The following is a 21184-nucleotide window of genomic DNA, read 5'->3' on the forward strand; positions in this document are numbered from 1 at the left end:
ATTGCTTAAAACTAAAGTTGACGAATAAAATATATGTACTCATACAGTGCGCAATAAGATAAATGGAATACCCTGAATAACTTTTCATCTATTATTCAAATCTTCTCTTTCTCGGAATAGATATTGTTGATTCAAGAGCTTGAATTCTATTTTGCTTATTAATTAGAACATGAGATACTTTAAGCAACGAAATAAGTTACAAAAACTTACTTTCTCGGAAGAAAGCGTACCTTGTTTTTCGACTGATCTGGTGCGGATATCTCACCCTCAAAACGTAGGGGGTAGCCGAAAAATGGGAAATGTAGTTGATATAGTTTAGACAGAAGAATTTTACGAAGGTTGGACTTTGGTACATAAATTTTGAAACTATCGTTAGCTTTGAAAATATCGTATTCTTAATGTTTGATTTCACAGGAACGGTTTGGCTGGTTTCTCACAAATTGTTAATTCTGCCATTTAAAATTACATTGCTTAAAGTGATGTTAAAATTTGTGCATCTTACAATTAGATATTTTGTCGACTACTGTAAAATAAAATAATAAAATATAATGAATATGCAATAAAAGTTATTTTCGCAATAAAATATCTTTATATGAAGGTATTTTACAATTCTGAACAAAGATATTTTAAGCTGCTTAAAAAATTTTCGAGATAATGAAATACGGAAAAAGTAAAATTTACATTTAGAAGCAATTTTAGGAGAAAGCAAATGGGATATACATATTTCTCAGTATGGCTATCCCCTATTTTTGGGGGGGTCAGAAATTGGAATCAGCCCGAAATATGGTATATTAATTCGAAAATGTACGCTTTTTATGTCTGATTTTTATAGTTTAAAGTACGGTCTGCGCAAATTAATTAACATATTTGAGGTCACCCCCTCAAACCGTATATAAGGAGTAATAGCACGTGAAGGTCCAATTTTCAGATTCGAAGTTATCGAGATAGGTGCGTTTATTTATTTATTTGCACTGATGTCTAAGAAATCTTTCATTGAACCATCTAAACAAAGAAATATTATGCATGAATTAATCAATTAGTTAGAACTCTTTATACCGCAAATCAATTTTGTTTCAAATTCAGTAGTTAAGATTTTTGTTTATTTTTGAACATTGATCTCATATTGCAAATTCTGGTGTTGTTTCAAATACTTTTTTATAAATATTTATGGTTTTTATTCAAAATTAATTATATAATTATACGTCAGTATTTCATTTGACGCAGAAAAATTGTTTGAAATTTAGACATCATAGTCCTTAAAGTCATATTTGAAAACAACTAACTTGAAACAAAAATTATAATTTCTTCAAATATGGATATAAAAAAAATCCATTATAGAAATTAAGCATACACTTAGTTTGGTCTTAGTACCCTTCAAACTAATAAAACATGTGGACACAAAATATTTCAAATAACTGCAACTTTAAAAACATAAATTATTTAAGAGTTAAATCTTTCAAATCTTCAATATAAAATTAATCATTTTCTTAAAGGTTTCCATAAATGAAAAATCAAGATATAGGATAACAACTATCACTTATGATTGAATGATATTTATGATTTTGAAAATAATTTGTTAAAATTATTATTCATCCAAATTACATATAATATAATAAATAAATAATGTAAAGATAATATTTAACATTTCCTCAAAACATTTTTTTTCTAAATTTAGAATTTTCCTAATTTTAAATTGACAAATCAGCTAGCCACCTGAAGCAGCTTGAATATATTAAATTCATAAATTATGAATATTGAAAAATTACTTACGCTGTCCTAGCAATGCCTTAAAGCCGTCTAAATAAAAAAATAATTATTTTACAAATGGTTAAAATTTTTAATAAATCCTTTATTAAAAAAGTATCGCTAACAAAACTATAATTACTATCTTTCCATATTTTTTTGTTACAATATACAAAGTTTCAAAATTTACGGTAATTCTGCAACAGTTTTATTCCATAAGCAAAAGAACTTCATTATAATTTAAAATTTCTGCTTTGTAATGTTTTACATCATTCAGTCATAAAATAATTAATGAAATCGAAAAATAAACTATTAGGATTCACACAAATATACATTAGCATTTTATAATTTGTATGCAAATATATTAAAGCTTCTGCTGAAATTTTGATTTTATTTATAGTATCAGCAAGAACGTAATCCATTCAGTATACAAATAATTTAAATTACGAAACTAAATAAATTACTCACCTGGGGTTAATATATCTCCTAATTGATCTGAAACGAGACCATAAAATTAGTTTTAAAAAATTCATAGAAAATTCAACAATATAACATAATTTTTCAAAATTTGCTACTCTCGAAAAACTAACTGGTCAGCAGGAAAATATAGTAATTTTATTTATTAAAGGCCAGCGAGAAAATGGTTAGTCAAAATTTCATTAGCTTCCAAATATAGTCTATTGAATATAGCTTTCAATTACTGCTACATACGGCATAATCGAAACAAAGACAATCGAATACAGTTATAAAATAACTGCACCTAAATCTCGGAATCAATAATTTTCCTAATTTACTTTCTTTTTACTTTAGCCTTTCTCATCAAACCATGTTAGGGCTTTAAATGTTTTGATAATTTTCATCAACATTTCTTATAAACTCAAAAATAGAACAAAATCTACAAAAAAAAATGTTAAAGAAAATTAGATAAGTGAAAACTACTTACCAAGATTAAGACCATCTGTTACTGAATCAAAAAGAAATAACAATCATATAATAAAATACCATTACTAAATAAAATGTTCCTAAATAAGTCACATTTGATTCAATTATGCATGCATATTTTATCTCAAAGCTCTAGCTTCGAAAAATGAAATTTACTGATGTTGCCAATGGACTTATACGTCATCCATATGGAATAAAAAATAAATTTTAAATATGAAAAATCTTACATTGGCTTAATATTTGTTGAAACGTTTTTGAAACATAAAAAAAAACTTAACAAACAAATATAAAGAAAAATATCCGTTTTGTTGAACATCCAATAAATGAATTTGAAAAAGAGATTAACATGTTTAATTTATTTACTTCAATTCATATAAGACAATTAAAAAAGTAATTCATTTCAAACGTCATGAAAATAAGAAATCAACAGACACGAAATAAAATGACCAAAAATTTTAGTGAAATAGGCAAATATTTGTGATTTAATTTGTATTTAAATATTCTGTTAATATTTATGAATGTCCAATCTTCAGTTTTAATATACATATATATATATATATATGTGTGTGTGTGTGTGTGTGAACACTTAAGGGCTCTTTTGTCATTTGCATATTCGTATTTCTACTTTGATAATTATACTTATTTAAGTTTGCGCCATTTTCTAAAATTTCGAGTTTTTCTGTAACTCAAATGCAGAACGCAAATAAAAGTCTCCAAAGTTTTTAAAAATTCAAAACTGCTCACCATTATTAATCACGCCATTCACTATAAATTGCCTTGATTATACAATAAATCTGAATGATTAAATAACCATTCAGATCTAGTGCATAATCACCGCAATTTATTCCCAAACAGGATTCCCAATTCATCCTCAATAAACTAAATAGCTTATCGATAATGTATCGAATTAAAAAACTTTAGATGGGATATAAAGCACTTCGGTCATAAAAAAATAACATCACACAATAGCAATTTTCGTAGATCTGCACGTATGAATAATCACAGAAATTACGACTGATTCACAACCTAATACTGTCCTATAGACGAACCAGAAGTTTTGAAAGAGTTGTTTGATTTAATTTTTCTGTCACTTAGAGTCAATAAACTCAAAAAACCGTAAGAGCCTCTAAAGTAGCCTCATCTGTCACAAAATTATTCCATTCTAGATTAGCTCCTTACATCACTTAATTAATAATAAATATTTATTCACTTTTTTCAATCATTTGTGATAAACATCCCAAGAAATAAAATTTTTATTAATGAGATAAATTAATATTAAAAGATTTTAATCAGTGATACAGCGAAACTACAAAGCGAATTTTAAATTCTTTAAAAATTCTCTATAATGAAGGACAAAGATTAAAAGGTGTCACAAAAGTCGTCGTCGTCGTTGGTTAGTTTTATATTTATTCTCTGCCATTTTAAAATATTTCGAATTTAAATTAGAATATGGAAAGAGTTCATTTTTTTATGTAGATAACATTTATATCTTTAGTTCCGGCACTGGGCTCATCATGATTACTTAGTTTACTTAATACCATTGTCGAAAGTTTTCTGAGAAATTAATTTCGGATGAACAGAAAATCCAAGAGTATCTATGAAAAATCTCTAGTAAAAACTCTTTGATTTTTTTATTTTATTGTTTGTTGAACATGTGGTTAGAGCATTTTGCCTAGTAATACCATGTAATGTAAATAAATAAAATAAAAACTAAGGCAAACAACGTTAAAGAGCGCAAAGAACGTTGTTCTCCTTAGTGAACTTTGTTGCAAAAAACCCTTTAACGTTGTTTGCCTTAGTTTCCATGTATTGTCATGAGCTGTTGCAAAGAAATGCCAATTCAGATACAGGTTTTCATATTTTGTTATGATCAAAAAATTTGTATTTTTTTAATGATTTCCTGTACCGCCAGTTGCAGCCGCCAGTTTTATCAGTTGTAGGTAACTCCTCTCTTCTCGAAGAAATTGGGAGATGGTCCACAAGTTTAATGTTTTCTATTCTGAGTGTTAAAAAACGAAAGATTGGCATTCGTGGCAATAAGGGAAGCTAGGATAAAAAAAAATATTAAAAATAAAAAAAATAAACAAACGCTATCGAAATCTAAGGAATCACTACCATGGAATGTGGGACGGAAAAATCACGAACTTGCTTGAAAACTTAAAAATAAGAGAGAAAAATTAAAAAGAAGAGTATCAGAAACAACTTTAATGTTCTCATCAGGTAATCAAACTGGTTTTGAGGATTTTAGCAGTCATTCCTATTTAAATTATGGCTAATCTTAAATTATTTAGAAATTAACTATAAGGAAGTACAAAAAAAAAATTCTATTCCATTATTTGCTAGTAACATATTCCTGCTCGTCGTTTTATAAGTTTTATATTTATTGCCTGAATTATTTTAGAATATATTTTAGAATATATTAAATTTAGATCTGATTATGGAAAGTGTTCATTTTTTATGTCGGTAACATTTAAATCTTCAGTTTTGGCACTATTTAGTTTACCTAATACCATACAGTCCTTAGCCAAATTATTGGACGCACTAAAATATTTTATGTAAAATCTTAATTATTATGTGATACTATACAGTTCTATTGCTTTTACGCGATTGAAACCGGTTTGCACTTGTCTACGTTCGCATATCAATTGGTAAAATTAGACGACATATCATATAAATTTGACGATTGGATAAATTAGACTGCATATTATTTAAACATAGAGTAATTATTATATCAGGTATTATGTTAGTATATTATAATAATTAGACCAAACTATTAGACGAACTGCAGTGTCTTAATAATTGCACGTTTTGCGCGAGTTTATGTGCAATACTTTTATAGCTAAACGTAAATGTAAAGGGCTTTTATTTAGGAGATTTTTTTATATACTTTTCATTAGTATTTATTTTTGACGTATTGCATTATAATGTTAGCCAACTGATACACAAACATTATCAAATATAAACCGGTTTTAGCCGCGTAAAAACAATAATGCTGTATAGTATTACCTGATAATTAAGATTTTGCGGTTTAATCTTATTGTGCGTCTAGTAATTTGTCCTGGAACTGTAGTCCAGAAATTTTTTAGAAATAATATTTGGATGAATACAAAATCCTAGAATATCTTTGAAAACTCATTAGTAAAAACTCTAAGTTTAGATTTTTTTGGTGAACAAGTGGTTCGAGCATTCTGTCCAGCAACTCCGTGTTTCTCCATATATTATTGTCATGCGATGTTGCAAAGAAATGCCGTATCATTCAATTCATTTTCCAACATTCTATATCTGTCCAAAAATAATTTTATTTATAAAATGTTCCTAAACATTTATATTTAAAAAATATTTTCCTACCATTTAATTTTATAAATTAGACCATAAAATTCCTTTTAAGAATTAGGAAAATATTTTTGCTTTCAAGAAATACTCCATCACTTCCTAGCAGCAAAATTACTTGGAACCTCATTTGACCAATATTGGTGAATCTTGGCTGAATAAAGGTTCAAAGTGCTGATATTTTTCTGATATGGGTCCTATATAAAAATCACCAATTCACTCTGTATTTTACTGCCACTTTACAACCAATATCAACCCTATGTAGAATTGTCAGATTCACCAGATATTTTATAATCATTATTCAGCCAATATAGGCCAATATAGACATTGCATAGGACCAATATGAAAAATTCCAGACGTCACAATATTGGTCCCGCGGGGCATGTTCGTATAGGACCCATATTGAGCCAATTTCCAGCACAACAGGGGGAAAGATATAATTGTTGCTAGGGTTCGTTCATCACATAGTTTAAAAAATTTAAAATTTGCTCACCACTCGCTAATAGGTCTCCTAAACCACCTAAAAATGAAATATTTAAGCATAAATAAAATTAAAATAGTGACAGTAATTTATGTAAATCAGTGATACAATAAAATTGCATACGTAATTTTAAATATAGATTTTTATGTACCGCAAAGTGGGGTTAGTTTGGGGTACTTTTTAAATTTTTTCCCCTCTTGATATTCAGTTTAAATTACAAAGTCGAGCTTTGAATATTTGACAATTTTTGTTTGCAAAACATTTTTTAATGTTGTAAGAGAAACGCTGCTCTAATTGGCATGAAAAATTTTAAGAAATTTGTTTCTTGTCACTACGTCTTCCTAATTTATCGTCTTCAAATCGACTAAAATATTATTCTAGACAATAGTAAACAATGACATTGAATATAGAAGCAAAAGTTTGAGGATACATATAATTTATCTTATATATATATTATTTAATTTTCTGATGGAGAAAATCTAATTAAAAGTTTTTAATTCTTTTATTGTTATGAATAATTCCATAATTTTTATAATTTCCATAGAATTATTAATTTTATTGTAATTAATAATTTGGATAATATTATGATTTAGATTAGTATTAATTACGCTATTATAAACTGCACTTCCAAGTCAGCAATAAACAAGATATGATAAACTCCGTTTGGATGTGGGATCTTTTTTTTTTCCATTTTGTACTTTTTTTTCCATTGCACTAGAACACATGGAACACAAGTTTTTGGCATATACAACTTCTAATACAAGTCTCCTTTAATGGTAAATTTTTCTGAAACACTGAACAATAACATAGTAAAACATTAGGTACATTTTTTGTTGGTGTATCAACATTTGCGCAGTGTAATTCGCTTATCTGTACCATTTCCTCTTGTATTGTGAAGTCAGACAAAGTATTTTCTTTTATAGTCGTCGTTGAACAGACGACCCATTTTTGAGGGTTTACGACTACTAATGTTCAAATCCGTAGCTTTGAAAATTTGAACCCAATCCCGAAGACTGGACTAACTACTGGATCAAGTATTGGGAATCTTAGTTCAAAATCGAACTATTATTCAAAATCGGAGGTTTGATAGAAGTTCAACTCTTTCCTGATTGCTTTGAACGTCAATCAAACCTGAGAGTTTGAGATTCAGCATTCTGTCAGTATTTCCCTCGATTCTTATAGATGAAGGTCTTTCTCAGTTTGATTCATCTTCCATAGACTTTCTTCCTGCTAAAGCTATGATTAAAAATGCCTTAATATACGAAAAAACCTGTGCTATTGAGAAAACAAATGTTTTTGTAGGTTTTCAGGAATTTTGAAAAGTTGTAATTGGCCAGATCTAAATCAAAATCTGACAGAACGCCAATGCTCTATATTAGTGTCAGTAATTTTTAAAATACGCAAAAAAATTGATTTCGTCAGAAAAAGAACTTCATGCTCTCACATACATCTACCGAGTTCAACTTGTACTGAACAAGTACAAGAAGTTCACTCTCTACCTCTCCGAGATTGATTGGCCCATGGGTTGCCATGTCAAATATTACGTCATCTGTCCCTAATTGCGCTAATTGCAATTAAAATTAACTCACCAAAATAGATTTGTCAAAACGAAAGAACAGCGCTGATTTAAGTATCTGATTAAAAAATCAAAGTGAAGTGATAATTCAATGCTGGAAAAAATTTAATTGAATTGAGATTTTAGTCCCTCTTGGGCCACCTCAAGCTCGAATGCAAGATGCGAAGCTGTTGAACTCAGAGGCATACAATGTGCTGCTGTCTGTAATTCCACAGTTGCTGTTAAAACACAGATCGGATGCAGTCCAACTTGCTTTGTAATGTGGTCCCAGATATTCAGGGGAAAGAGCTAGGCGGGGAAGTGTGCTAATGTGGAGGTGGCATTCTTGTGACATCCTTTTTCTGCGCGTGGCTGAGTATTGCCTTGTTAAAGAATTGTTACTGAGATCCCTGAAGCAACACATGTAGCACAAGTTTATCACGAACGAAACGCAGTACTTTCACGGCGTCATGGATATATATTAAGGATGAGCGTGAGTCGTTTACAATGGCACCTAATACCATCAAACCAGGCGTAGAAACGGTATGCTTTTATACAGCATAGACAAGATTGAAATGTTCAACAAGGAGCCTCCCCAATCGTATTCGATTGTGAACACTGTCCAATTTAAATCTGGTTTCTTGAGGGAAAATGCCTTGCAGAGCATGTGAAGATGTCGCTTTGTTAAATGTATGCAGCAAAAATTTTGCTAGAGTAGTATTGGAAAGAATGAAAAAGATGCAAATGACAAAAGTCTGCGATCAAAGCAAGCAAGTATATTAGATCATGCGTCAACCACATTGCGTCACTAAGGATAATAGTCGAATTAGCAACTGATAGGTAATCAGCAATTCATTTAAATTTCATAGATTTTGAAAAGGTTTTCTGCAGTTTGCACAGAGAAGCACTATGGAAACTATTGAAGTACCTTGGAATTCCCAAATGTTTCATAAAAATTATCGGAAATAAATATAAAAATTATAATATACAAGTTATCTATGCCAGCTGACAATCAGAATTTTTCAAAGTTGATTCCGGTGTTAGACAGGATTGTATACTTTCTCCAACAATCTTTTTTTATTGCTATTGACCGGATTAAATAAAAACAACATTAAAAATCTTCAAGTATTCATTAACAACTGTCTAAGAAGAATCTTATGTATCAAGTTGTTTCATAGAATTTGTAATGCAGGAATCCTTAGAATAGAAAAACATAAACGTAAGGGAAAATGGATTGGTCATGTTGTGCGTTAGCCTGAAAAATTCAAAGTAGCAAGTCCCTGATTGGAACCCTCAGGGCAATAGAAAAAGAGGAAGATTTAAAAATGCTTGTCGCAGGACGATTGTAAGCAAATTAAAAATAATAGGAAAGATATGGAGAGAGGCGAAATATTTGATATCTGGCTGCAAATAGAGTGAGATGAAAAGCTATGATGGAAGTCCTATGCTCCAATTCGGAGAAAAAAGGAGGTACGTACGTATTAAAAAGTTTAGAATAAATAAATTATTTTTATTCGTAAACTTTAACTTCCTTTTTGTTACGGACGTACCAAAAAATTTGTAATTTGAAATTCTACAAATACAGAAACTTTCGTTTTTGTATTTGTACTTGCAAAACTTTCGAAAAAGTAGTTTTTCAAAACAAACTGTAGTATTATGTGGTGAAAAATATGTAAATTATAATAATTGCACAAAATATTTTTTTAAATATTAAAATAGTGTTTATTTAATCCCTCAATTTCGCATGTTTCACGGAAAAAAATTTGTAACTAAAGTTTTCAGTTTAAAATGAAATGGTAATTATAAATACTTATAAAAACCAAGTTGCACTAAAACAAAATATACACTTTAAGCAGATATAAAGCATGTCAAGTTTGCTAAGGTTTGAAACTTCTATGCTTTGCTTAATTTTTTATGGAATTGATAAATATACCACCACCTAAATAGATAAATGAATGTTAATAATTAAATAATTAAGAACTTCATTTTCCCACACATTCATTATCTGTCGTAAAAGAAGTTTCATTTCTAAAATGTTTTTAAAATATTTGTATTCCATTTAATTTTATAAATTAGAGCATAAAAAAGATTTTAAAAATTTGGAATATATTTTTGAGTTCAAGAAATACTTTCACTTGGTTCATCACATCACATACAAATTTTAAAATTTACTCACCACCACCTAATCCTCCTAGTAAACCACTTAAATCACCTAAAAATAAAATATTTCAAGATAAATAATTAAATCTAAATAACAACAGTATTTTATGTAAATCAGGGATACAATAAAACAGCATGCGGAATTTTAAATATTTACCTAATTAGAAAAAATATTCTTCATTACTTAATTAAAAAATTCCATGTTCCAACATTCAATAGCAGGTACAAAAACTTTCAAAATGTACTCCGAAAATACTAAAATGTTCAGCAAAATATTTATGTTTCAAAAATTTTCCCACTATTTCATAGTATCAATTAGAGCATAAAAAATGTTTTTTGAAATTGAAATACATTTTTTAATTAAAAAACTTACATCGAAATCACATTAGTATTTTAAAAACAACGGAATTGCATAGCGAATTTTATGTTTATCGAGAATTTCATATAATTAAAAGTGGGGTAACTTTGAGAATATTTTCAATTTTTTTCTTTTTAAATTGCAATATGTAGCTCTGAATTTACAAAGTGTTTTTGAAAATCTTTATATAATAAGTAAAACGTTATGGAATATATTTAAAAAAAATATTTTCGTCCAAATGCTCACCAGTGGATAGTACGTAATTTATCGCCTCGAAATCGACTGAAATATAATTCTATCAAATCATAAAACTAGATATTACGTTTTAAGAATGTGGAATACATTTTTGAAATAAAGAACTACTTTTACAGTGTTCGAAACATAATTTACAAGCATTAAAATTTATTCACTCTTCCCTACCCCTAACATGCTTCCTAACCACTTGAAAATAAAATATTCTATTATAAATTAAATCAAAATGAAGACAGTATTTTAAATAAATCAGTGATACAACGGAATTGCATAGCAAATTTTGTGGCTTTCAAGAATTTCGTATAAGAAAAATTGGGATAACTTTGGGACTCCTTTGTAATTTCTTGTGTTGGATACATAGCTTAAATTGCAAAAGTGGTATTTAAATAGATGTTCCTAGAAACATTAGAATTCCAAGTAATTAGTTTAATTATCGTAAAATTAAAATAATTTCTTGAATATTAAGGATAATTAAATCATCAATAAATCTGAAAACAAATTTAATACTAAGAGTATAATTTTTTTCATAATAATAAGGATATTTTTAAAATCATAGTAATAATTTAAAGGGATATCTGTTAGCTTAGAAAGGGGAATGCTATTTAAAATATCCTGGAAATCAAAACTCGCAATAGAATTAATTTTATTATGTTTGATGAATTCAAAAATTGGCCGATTATTAGTGATAATCCAAGAGAAGCCTTCTTTAAAAATATTATTAAAAATTTTATTTAAGTTGTTGGAGAAAATGGTGCCAGGTTTAGTTAGATAAGTATTAGAGCCACATGTGATAGTTCTAAATTTTACAGGAAATTTACGAAATTTAGGTTTGAAAATTAAGCAAGGAAACTGTATTTTGCTAATTTAAATTTTTAATCTCTTATATAAAGCTAAATTATTTTTAACGACAATATTATTATTTAATTTAAAAGTTTAAAATTTTTACTATTTTTTAATTCTGTATTTAAAAGTTCAACATAGCATTTTTTACAGAAAATTGCCTAATTATTGTTAGCTTTGTCTATGGGACTAATTACACAATTTTTTTTGAAGTTGCTTAATTTATTGAACAATTTTAGAAAAATTTGTTTAATTGTTACTGTTATTTAAATTATACTTATTATTGAAAACAAAGCTTTTAGTAATAACAAACATCCCATTTCCCTTCTGTTAGCATACCTAAAAGTAAAGAGAATCTATTTGATATCTTTAAACAAAAACTATTGAGATCATTTAGAAAGTATTTTAGAAATTTATTGATTGATATATGGTAAATGGGTCTAAATTTTGCGGTTTTTGTCATTAAACTCCTAAGTTCAAAGTTTTCTATAACATTTAAATTACCAGTAATAATATGTTTATGATGTTTATCAACAAAATCAAAATATTTCTCTTCCTCACAGAGACATTCATAATCTAGTATATTAATCTTCCATAAATTTTTGCTTATATTATTTTAATTAAATATAGTTCTGTCAAGAGATTTATTATGTTTAAAGCATTTAATTATGTTAAAGCCTTTTAATGGAAATAAAGTTTCAAAATTTTCAAAAATATTATGAAATTTGATCTTATCGAAAATCGGATTTTGATAATTAATAACAAAATATAAATTAACTAAATTTTTCTTTTTATTTGGCGAAATTTTACTCATTTTGGCTTTTATAAGATCGAAACAGAGAATTTTGAAATGTAAATTAATAAAAGAAAAGTTAATAATAAGATCGTGAAGCTTATATACATCATAATTATTAAGGGAAAAAACAAAATCTTTAATTGGTTTAATGTCATAATGTTTATTAAAATCTTTTTCTATATTAGAAAAAAAATTTATATTTAATTTGTCACTATTAAGAGAGTTTCTATTACTTCTTGATCCCCGTTTACCTCGATTTGTACGTTTATCTTTCATATGAAAAAGTGAATAAGTTGAGGAGTTATTAAAATTAATTTGTGTATGTTGGAAGGAATCGTTTCGCAAATACGGCAAAATTGTTTTGTATAAAAGCATGTAGTAATTTTGTTTTTGTAGTCTTTAATCTGAACCTTCTACAATATCTAAAATATTAATTTTGACATTGTTAAATTTATGTACTCTGAAATAATTCAATTTCAGATTATTGAAAGCTTTATTACTGTTTATATCAGAACGGTGTTGATTAATTCGAATGTAAAGTGAGTTACTGGTTTGTCCAACATATTTCATATGACAGAAACCCCAGGTTAACATATAAATAACATTTTTAATTTTACAAAAAGATTTGGAACTATCATTATTGAGAAATGTATGTTTTTTGTCAATTATTTGAGCAAGTTCTGCCTCTTTTATCACCACACGCTTTATAAAACGGTAAAATATTGGGTATAGAATGCAATTCAAAAAAATCTTTTTCTTTCGCTTTTGCTTTCAGAGTAGCAGGATGTATTTTTTAATTTTCTTCTTGTTTATTTGTATTTATTTATTATGCTCTCTCTCTCTCTCTCTCTCTCTCTCTCTCTCTCTATATATATATATATATATATATATATATATATATATATATATATATATATATATATATATATATATATATATATATATATATATATATATATATATATATATATATATATATATATATATATGGGTCATTCTCACAAAAACAGTCATTTTCATGTCCCCAGTATATTTTATGTTTGTTTTACAGCTTACGAAAAAAAAAATTCAGGGAAAGTGTCCTTCAGAATGCAAGCTAACAAAAGAATAAAAATAAAATTATCAATTTTTATTTTTTATTTATTTTAGGTAATTAAAATATACCAATATGTCATTCCCTCACTTGTCCCCACTGCTGATTTAAAAAAAGAAAAAAATTGTTACTGAAATAAAAAAATTTTCTTTACAAATTCGTGTTTTCTATTTCAGAATACTAAAATATAGAATTCAGAAAATCAATTTTAAATTTAATTTCTGATAAAAATATTAACACAGCACTATTTTAAACTTTGTCCCCAGTGTTTCGCGTCATTCCCTCACAACAATGTTCTTATCACCTGCAATCTTCTTAGAATAAAAATATTTTAATAAAAACTTCAGAAGTTAACAACTGGCATCATAGAACAAAATTGCAGTATGTTTCCATCTTCAACTTAAAGAAGCCTTGCTGTGAAATGAATTTGAATGAATCAAACCAGGTAAAATTTTTTACATTTGTCATTCCCTCATGTCATTTTTTAGAGTAAAATAAAATACAACTTCATCGAGAAAGTGGATAATTATATGTTGCTTTCTTGTATGAATATAATTGTATGTGATTGACTTCAGAAATTAATTAGGCCTAACTGTTATTTTAAAATTTTATTGAATTCGTCATTCCCTCACTAGTGTAAAAAGTGAGGGAATGACGCTGAAGTGAGGGAATGATTCAAGATGAGTATATTATAAAAATTTTTTTTGTTCAATCGTGCCAGCCAATTTTATTTCCCAAACCTGTAAAAACTATTAAATATATAAGAGTAAATTATAATAAATATTAGATATACTTAGTATGTTATCATTTTCAAACTTTAGGTAGATGTAACTTAGATAAAAACATGTATTAAAATAAAATATCATTCCCTCACTATTAGTGTCATTCCCTCACTTTTTAAATAGTGAAAATAATTAATTTACTTATTAATTAATTTGAAAAATAAATTAAAAAATTAATTAATTACTTTATTAAATTACTTAATTTATTTATTAAATTAATTAATTAATTATTAATTATTATAAATTAATTATTTAAAAAATTAATTAATTTAAATATTAAGTATATTTTATAGGATATATACTTTCTTTATAATGCCATTACATATTTCTATTAATATAAAAAGTTTCAGAGCTTTTTATTCACTTTACTTTTTCGGGATTTTATGAACTGAAAAATGACATTTTTCGTGAGAATGACCCATATATTTATTTATTTATTTATATATATACACTTATGGGCTCTTTTGTCTTTTGCATATTCGTATTTCTACTATCATAATTATACATATTTAAGTTTACGCCATTTTCTAAAATTTCGCGTTTTGCTGTAACTCAAATGCAAAACGCAAATAAAAGTTTCCAAAGTTTTTAAAAATTCAAAACTGCTCACCATTATTAATCACGCCATTCACTATAAATTGCCTTGATTATACAATAAATCTGAATGATTAAATAACCATTCAGATCTAGTGCATAATCACCGCAATTTATTCCCGAACAGGATTCCCAATTCATCCTCAATAAACTAAATAGCTTATCGATAACGTATCGTAATCAAAAACTTTAAATGGGATATGAAGCACTTCGCTCGAAAAAAATAACATCGCACAATAGCAATTTTCGTAGATCAACACGTATAAGTAATCACTGAAATTACGACTGATTCACAACCTAATACCGTCTCTTAGACGAACCAGAAGTTTTGAAAGAGTTGTTTGGTTTAATTTTTCTGTCACTTAGAGTCAATAAACTCAAAAAACCGTAAGAGCCTCTAAAGTAGCCTCATCTGTCACAAAATTATTCCATTTTAGATTTGCTCCTTACATCACTTAATTAATAATGAATATTTATTCACTGTTTTCAATCATTTGTGATAAACATCCCAAGAAATAAAATTTTCATTAATGAGATAAATTAATATTAAAAGATTTTAATCAGTGATACAGCGAAACTACATAGCGAATTTTAAATTCTTTAAAAATTCTCTATAATGAAGGACAAGGATTAAAAGGTATCACAAAAGTGACAGTTCTATTACTTGCAAGTATCTTTTTCGTCGTCGTTGGTTAGTTTTATATTTATTCTCTGCCATTTTAAAATATTTCGAATTTAAATTAGAATATGGAAAGAGTTCATTTTTTTATGTAGATAACATTTATATCTTGAATTCCGTCCGTATACTCATCATGAGTATTTAGTTTACCTAATGCCATTGCCGAAAGTTCAGAGAAATTATTTTTGGAGTAATAGAAAATCAAAGAGTATCTTTGAAAAATCTTTAATAAAAACTCTTTGATTTTTTTATTGCTTGATGAACATGTGGTTAGAGCATTTTGCCTAACAATTCCATGTAATGTAAATAAATAAAATAAAAACTAAGGCAAACAACGGTAAAGAGCGCAAAGAACGTTGTTCTCCTTAGTAAACCTTGCTGCAAAAAACTCTTTAACGTTGTTTGCCTTAGTTTCCATGTATTGTCATGAGTTGTTGCAAAGAAATGCTAATTCAGATACAAGTTTTCATATTTTGTTACGTCAAAAAAATGTGTATTTTTTAATGATTTGCTGCACCGCCAGTTGCAGCCTCCAGTTTCATCAGTTGCAGATAACTCACTCTTCTCGAAAAAATTGAGTGATGGGCCGCAAGTTTAAATGATTTCTATTCTGCGTGTTGAAAATCGAAAGAATGGCCTTCGCGGCATTAAGGGAGCTAGCATAAAAAAATAAAAATAAATAAATAAACGCTATCGAAATCTAAGGAATCATTACCGCGAAATGTGGGACGGAAAAATCTCAAACTTGTTTGAAAACTTAAATATAAGAAAGAAAATTAAAAACAGAAATATCAGAAACAACTTTAATATTCCCATCAGGTAATCAAACTGGTTTTGATGATTTTAGCAGTCATTCCTATTTAAATTATAGCGAATCTTAAATTATCTAGAAATTAACTCTAAGAAAAGACAAATATTATAAGTTATCACAAAAGTGACGGTTTCATTATTTGCTAGTAACATATTCTTGCTCGTCATTGGTAAGTTTTATATTTATTGCCCGCGATTTTAAAATATTTTAAATTTAAATCAGATTATGGAAAGTGTTCATTTTTTATGTAGGTAACATTTAAATCTTCAATTTTATCACTATTTAGTTTTCCTAATATTATACAGTCCTTAGCCAAATTATTAATAATTACATGTTTTGCACGAGTTTATGTGCAATACATTTATAGCTGAACATAAATGTAAAGTGCTTTTATTCAGGAAATATTTGTATATACTTTCCATTTGTATTTATTTTTAAAGTATTGCATTATAAGGTTAGCCAACTGATACACAAACATTAACAAATATAAACCGGTTTCAGACGCGCGTAAGAACAATAATGCTGTATAGCATTACCTGATAATTAAGATTTTGGGTTTAATCTTATTGTGCGTCTAGTAATTTGTCTAGGGACAGTAGTCCAGAAATTTCTTAGAAATGATTTTTGGATGAATAGAAAATCCCAGAATACCTTTGAAAAATCATTAGTAAAAATTTTGGTTTTTTTGGTGAACAAGTGGTTTGAGCATTCTGTCCAGCAACTCCATGAACAGTATTATTGCCATGTGATGTTGCAAAGAAATGCCATTTCATTCAATTCTATTTACAACATTCTGCATCTATCTAACATTCTATCAGTTCAAAAAACATTTTTATTTATCAAATGTTCTTAAACATTTATATTTGAAAAATATTATCCTACCATTTAATTTTATAAATTAGACCATAAAAATCATTTGAAAAATTTGGAATATATTTTTGAGTACAAGAAATACTCTATCACTTCCTAGCAGCAAAATTACTTGGAACCTCATTTGACCAATATTGGTGAATCTTGGCTCAATAAAGGTTCAAAGTGCTGATATTTTTCTGATATGGGTCCTATATAAAAATCACCAATTCACTCTGTATTTTACTGCCACTTTACAACCAATATCAACCCTATGTAGAATTGTCAGATTCACCAGATATTTTATAATCATTATTCAGCCAATATAGACATTGCATAGGACCAATATGAAAAATTCCAGACGTCACAATATTGGTCCCGCGGGGCATGTTCGTATAGGACCCATATTGAGCCAATTTCCAGCACAACAGGGGGAAAGATATAATTGTTGCTAGGGTTCATTCATCACATAGTTTAAAAAATTTAAAATTTACTCACCACCCCCTAATAGGTCCTTTAAACCACCTAAAAATGAAATATTTAAGCAGAAATGAAATCAAAATAATGACAGTAACTTATATAAATCTGTGATGCAATAAAATTCAAAATATAGATTTTTATGTACCGCAAAGTGGGGTTAGTTTGGGACACTTTTTTAATTTTTTTTCCTCCAGATATTCAGTTTAAACTACGAAGTGGAGCTTTGAATATTTGGCAATTTTTGTTTGCAAAACCTTTTTCAATGTTGTAAGAGAAACTCTAAATGGCATGATAAATTTTAAGAAATTTGTTTCTTACCACTAAATCATCATTTTAGATGAAGTTAATTTTAGACACCTAATTTATCGTCTTCAAATGGACTAAAATATTATTCTAGAAAATAGTAAACAATGACATTGAATATTGAAGCAAAAGTTTGAGGATACATATAATTTATCTTATATAAATTTCTTAATTTTCTGATGGAGAAAATCTAATTAAAAGTTTTTAATTCTTTTATTGCTATGAATAATTCCATAATTTTTATAAGTTCCATAGAATTATTAATTTTATTGTAATTATCAATTTTGATAATATTATGATTTAGATTAGTATTAATTACGCTATTGTAATTAAAAACTACACTTTCAAATCAGCATTAAACAAGATATGATAAACTTCGCTTGGATGAGGGATCTTTTTTTTTTTATCCATTTTTCTTGTACTAGAAAAACTCTGGCTGCACATATGACACAAGTTTAAGGCATATACAAACTCTAATGCAAGTCTCCTTTAATGGTAAACACTGAACAATAACATAGTAAAACATTAGGTGCATTTTTTTGTTGGTGTATCAATATTTGCTCAGTATAATTCATTTATTTGTACCATTTCCTCTTGTATTGTGAAGTCAGACAAAGTATTTTCTTTTATAGTCGTCGTTGAACATACGACCCATTTTTTGGAATTACGACTACTAATGTTCAAATCCGTGGCCTTGTAAATTTCAACCCAATCCCGAAGACAGGGTAACTACTGAATCAAGTATTGGGAATCTTCGTCCAAAATCAAACTATTATTCAAAATCGGAGCTTTGATAGAAGTTCAACTCTTCCCTGATTACTTTGAACGTCAAATCAAATCTGAAGGCTCGAGATTTAGCATTCTGTCAGTATTTCCCTCGATTCTTATAGATGAAAGGCTTTCTCAGCTTGATTCATCTTCCATCGACTTTTTTCCTGTTAAAGCTCTTCATAAAAATGCCCTAAGCTACGGAAAAACCTGCGCTATTGAGAAAACAAGTGTTTTCGTAGGTTTTCTGGAATTTTGAAAAGTTGTAGTTGGCCAGATCTAAATCAAAATCTGACAGAACACCAATGCTCTATATTAGTGTCAGTCATTCCTAAAATACGCAAAAAACTGATACCGTCAGAAAAAGAGCTTCATACCCTCACATACATCTTCCGAGTTCAACTTGTACTGAGCATGTACAAGAAGTTCACCTTCTATCTCTCCCAGATTGATCGGCCCATAGGCTGCCGTGTCAAACGTCGCGTCATCTGTTCCTATATACGCTAGATGTTACAAAAATAAACTCACCAAAAATTATTTGTCAAAACGAAATGAAATTTTACTTACGAAGGAACAGCGCTGATTTAAGTATCTGATTAAAAAATCAAACTGAAGTGATAATTTATTGATGGAAAAAAATGTAATTGAATTGAGGTTTTAGTTCCCGCTTGGGCCACCTTAAGCTCAAATGCAAGATGCGATGCTGTTGAACTCTGAGGCATACAATTCCCTTTAGAAGTGCTGCGGTTTGTCATTCCACAGTTTCTGCTAAAATACATATCGGATGCAGTCCAACTTTCTTTGTAATGTGGTCCCAGATATTCTGGGGATAGAGCAATGCAGGGAAATGCGTTAATGTGGAGGTGGCATTCTTGTGACATCCTTTTTCTGCGCGTGGCTGAGCATTGCCTTGTTAAAGAATTGCTACTGGGATCTCTAGAGCAACACATGTAGCACAAGTTTATTACGAACGTGACGCAGTACTGTCATGGCGTCGTGGATCAATATTAAGGATGGTCGTGTGTCGTTCACAATGGCACCTTATACCATCAAAGCAGGAGTAGAAACGGTATGCTTTTATACGGCATAGACAAGATTGAGACGTTCACCAAGGAGCCTCCCCAATCGTATACGATGGTCAACACTGTCCAATTTAAATCTGGTTTCATGAGGGAAGATGCCTTGGTGAGCATGTGAAGATGTCACTTTGTTAAATATATGCAGCAAAATTTTCACTAGAATAGTGCTGGGAAGAATGAAAAGGATGCAATTGACAAAAGCCTGCGATCAAAGCAAACAAGTTTAATAGATCATGCATCAACCACATTGCGACACTAAGGATTATAGTCGAATTAACAATTGAATGGTAATCAACAGTTCATTTAAATTTCATAGATTTTGAGAAGGTTTTCTACAGTTTGCACAGAGAAGCGCTCTGTAAGCTATTGAAATACTGTGGAATTCCCAAATGTTTCGTAAGCATTATCAGAAATATATATAAAAATTACAATATACTAGTTATCTATGCCGACTGGCAATCAGAATCTTTCAAAGTTGATTCCGGTGTTTGGTAGGGTTGTATACTTTCTCCAACAATCTTCTTTATTGATATTGACTGGATTAAATAAAAATAACATGAAAGAAACTTCAAGTATTCATTAGCAACTGTCTAAAGAGAATTATATGTATCAAGTGGTTTCATAGAATTTGTAATTTAGGAATCCCTAGAAAAGGAAAACATAAACGTAAGGGGAAATGGATTGGTGGTGTTGAGCGTTATCCTGAAAAATTCAGAGTAGAAATTCTTTGATTGGAACCCTCATGGCAATAGAAAAAGAGAAAGATTTAAAAATACTTGTCGCAGGGTGATTGTAAGCAAAATAAAAATAACAGGAAAGACATGGAGAGAAGCAAAATATCTGATATCTAGCCTCAAATAGAGTGAGATGAAAAGCTATGATAGAAGTCCTATGCTCCAATTCGGAGAGAAATGGGCGTACTTATGTATTAAAAAGTTTGGAATAAATAAATTATTCAAGTTAGTCTTTAATTTTACTATAAGTTCAACCACAGTTTCTTGTCATTTCAAAGATTTCCCGTTGTCATTACATAAATAGCTTTTCTCTTTTTTTCAAAACATTCAACTTGTTAGGACAAAACATCATCTGAAAATACTCATTTTAATTGAATTATGCAGTTTAGAAAAGAAATTCTAAATAATGTAAAATTGAATTCCGGGATAAAGGAAACAACATAAAAAATATTATTTGCTATCTTTAAAATGCATTTAGATCTATTAGTATCATTTACAGAATATAATTAATTTTAAATTCAAATTCTCGATCTGTTACTGGCGTAAGATATACTA

At 28.5% G+C, this 21184-nt stretch overlaps 1 protein-coding gene across 38 annotated transcripts in view; it reads right to left on the minus strand.

Annotated features, from left to right (window-relative positions):
- Window positions 1-21184, minus strand: part of LOC107453710 (uncharacterized) — a 72388-nt gene that overhangs the window by 29255 nt on the left and 21949 nt on the right. For 23 of the 38 annotated variants that reach the window (XM_087168371.1, XM_087168379.1, XM_087168378.1 and 20 more), the window contains exons 5-10: window positions 17764-17790; window positions 10228-10263; window positions 6509-6535; window positions 2687-2707; window positions 2212-2238; window positions 1771-1797 (exon numbers count right to left, since the gene is read on the minus strand). In XM_087168371.1, the coding sequence (XP_087024497.1) occupies window positions 1771-1797; window positions 2212-2238; window positions 2687-2707; window positions 6509-6535; window positions 10228-10263; window positions 17764-17790 (165 nt within the window). The remainder of the gene's footprint in view (window positions 1-1770; window positions 1798-2211; window positions 2239-2686; window positions 2708-6508; window positions 6536-10227; window positions 10264-17763; window positions 17791-21184) is intronic. The other 15 variants (XM_087168407.1, XM_087168408.1, XM_087168406.1 and 12 more) reach the window with 6 other exon arrangements.

Source organism: Parasteatoda tepidariorum, chromosome 7 (genome assembly GCF_982258835.1).
Source record: "Parasteatoda tepidariorum strain Cologne lab strain chromosome 7, Ptep-v5.0, whole genome shotgun sequence".
Lineage (NCBI taxonomy): Eukaryota > Metazoa > Arthropoda > Arachnida > Araneae > Theridiidae > Parasteatoda > Parasteatoda tepidariorum.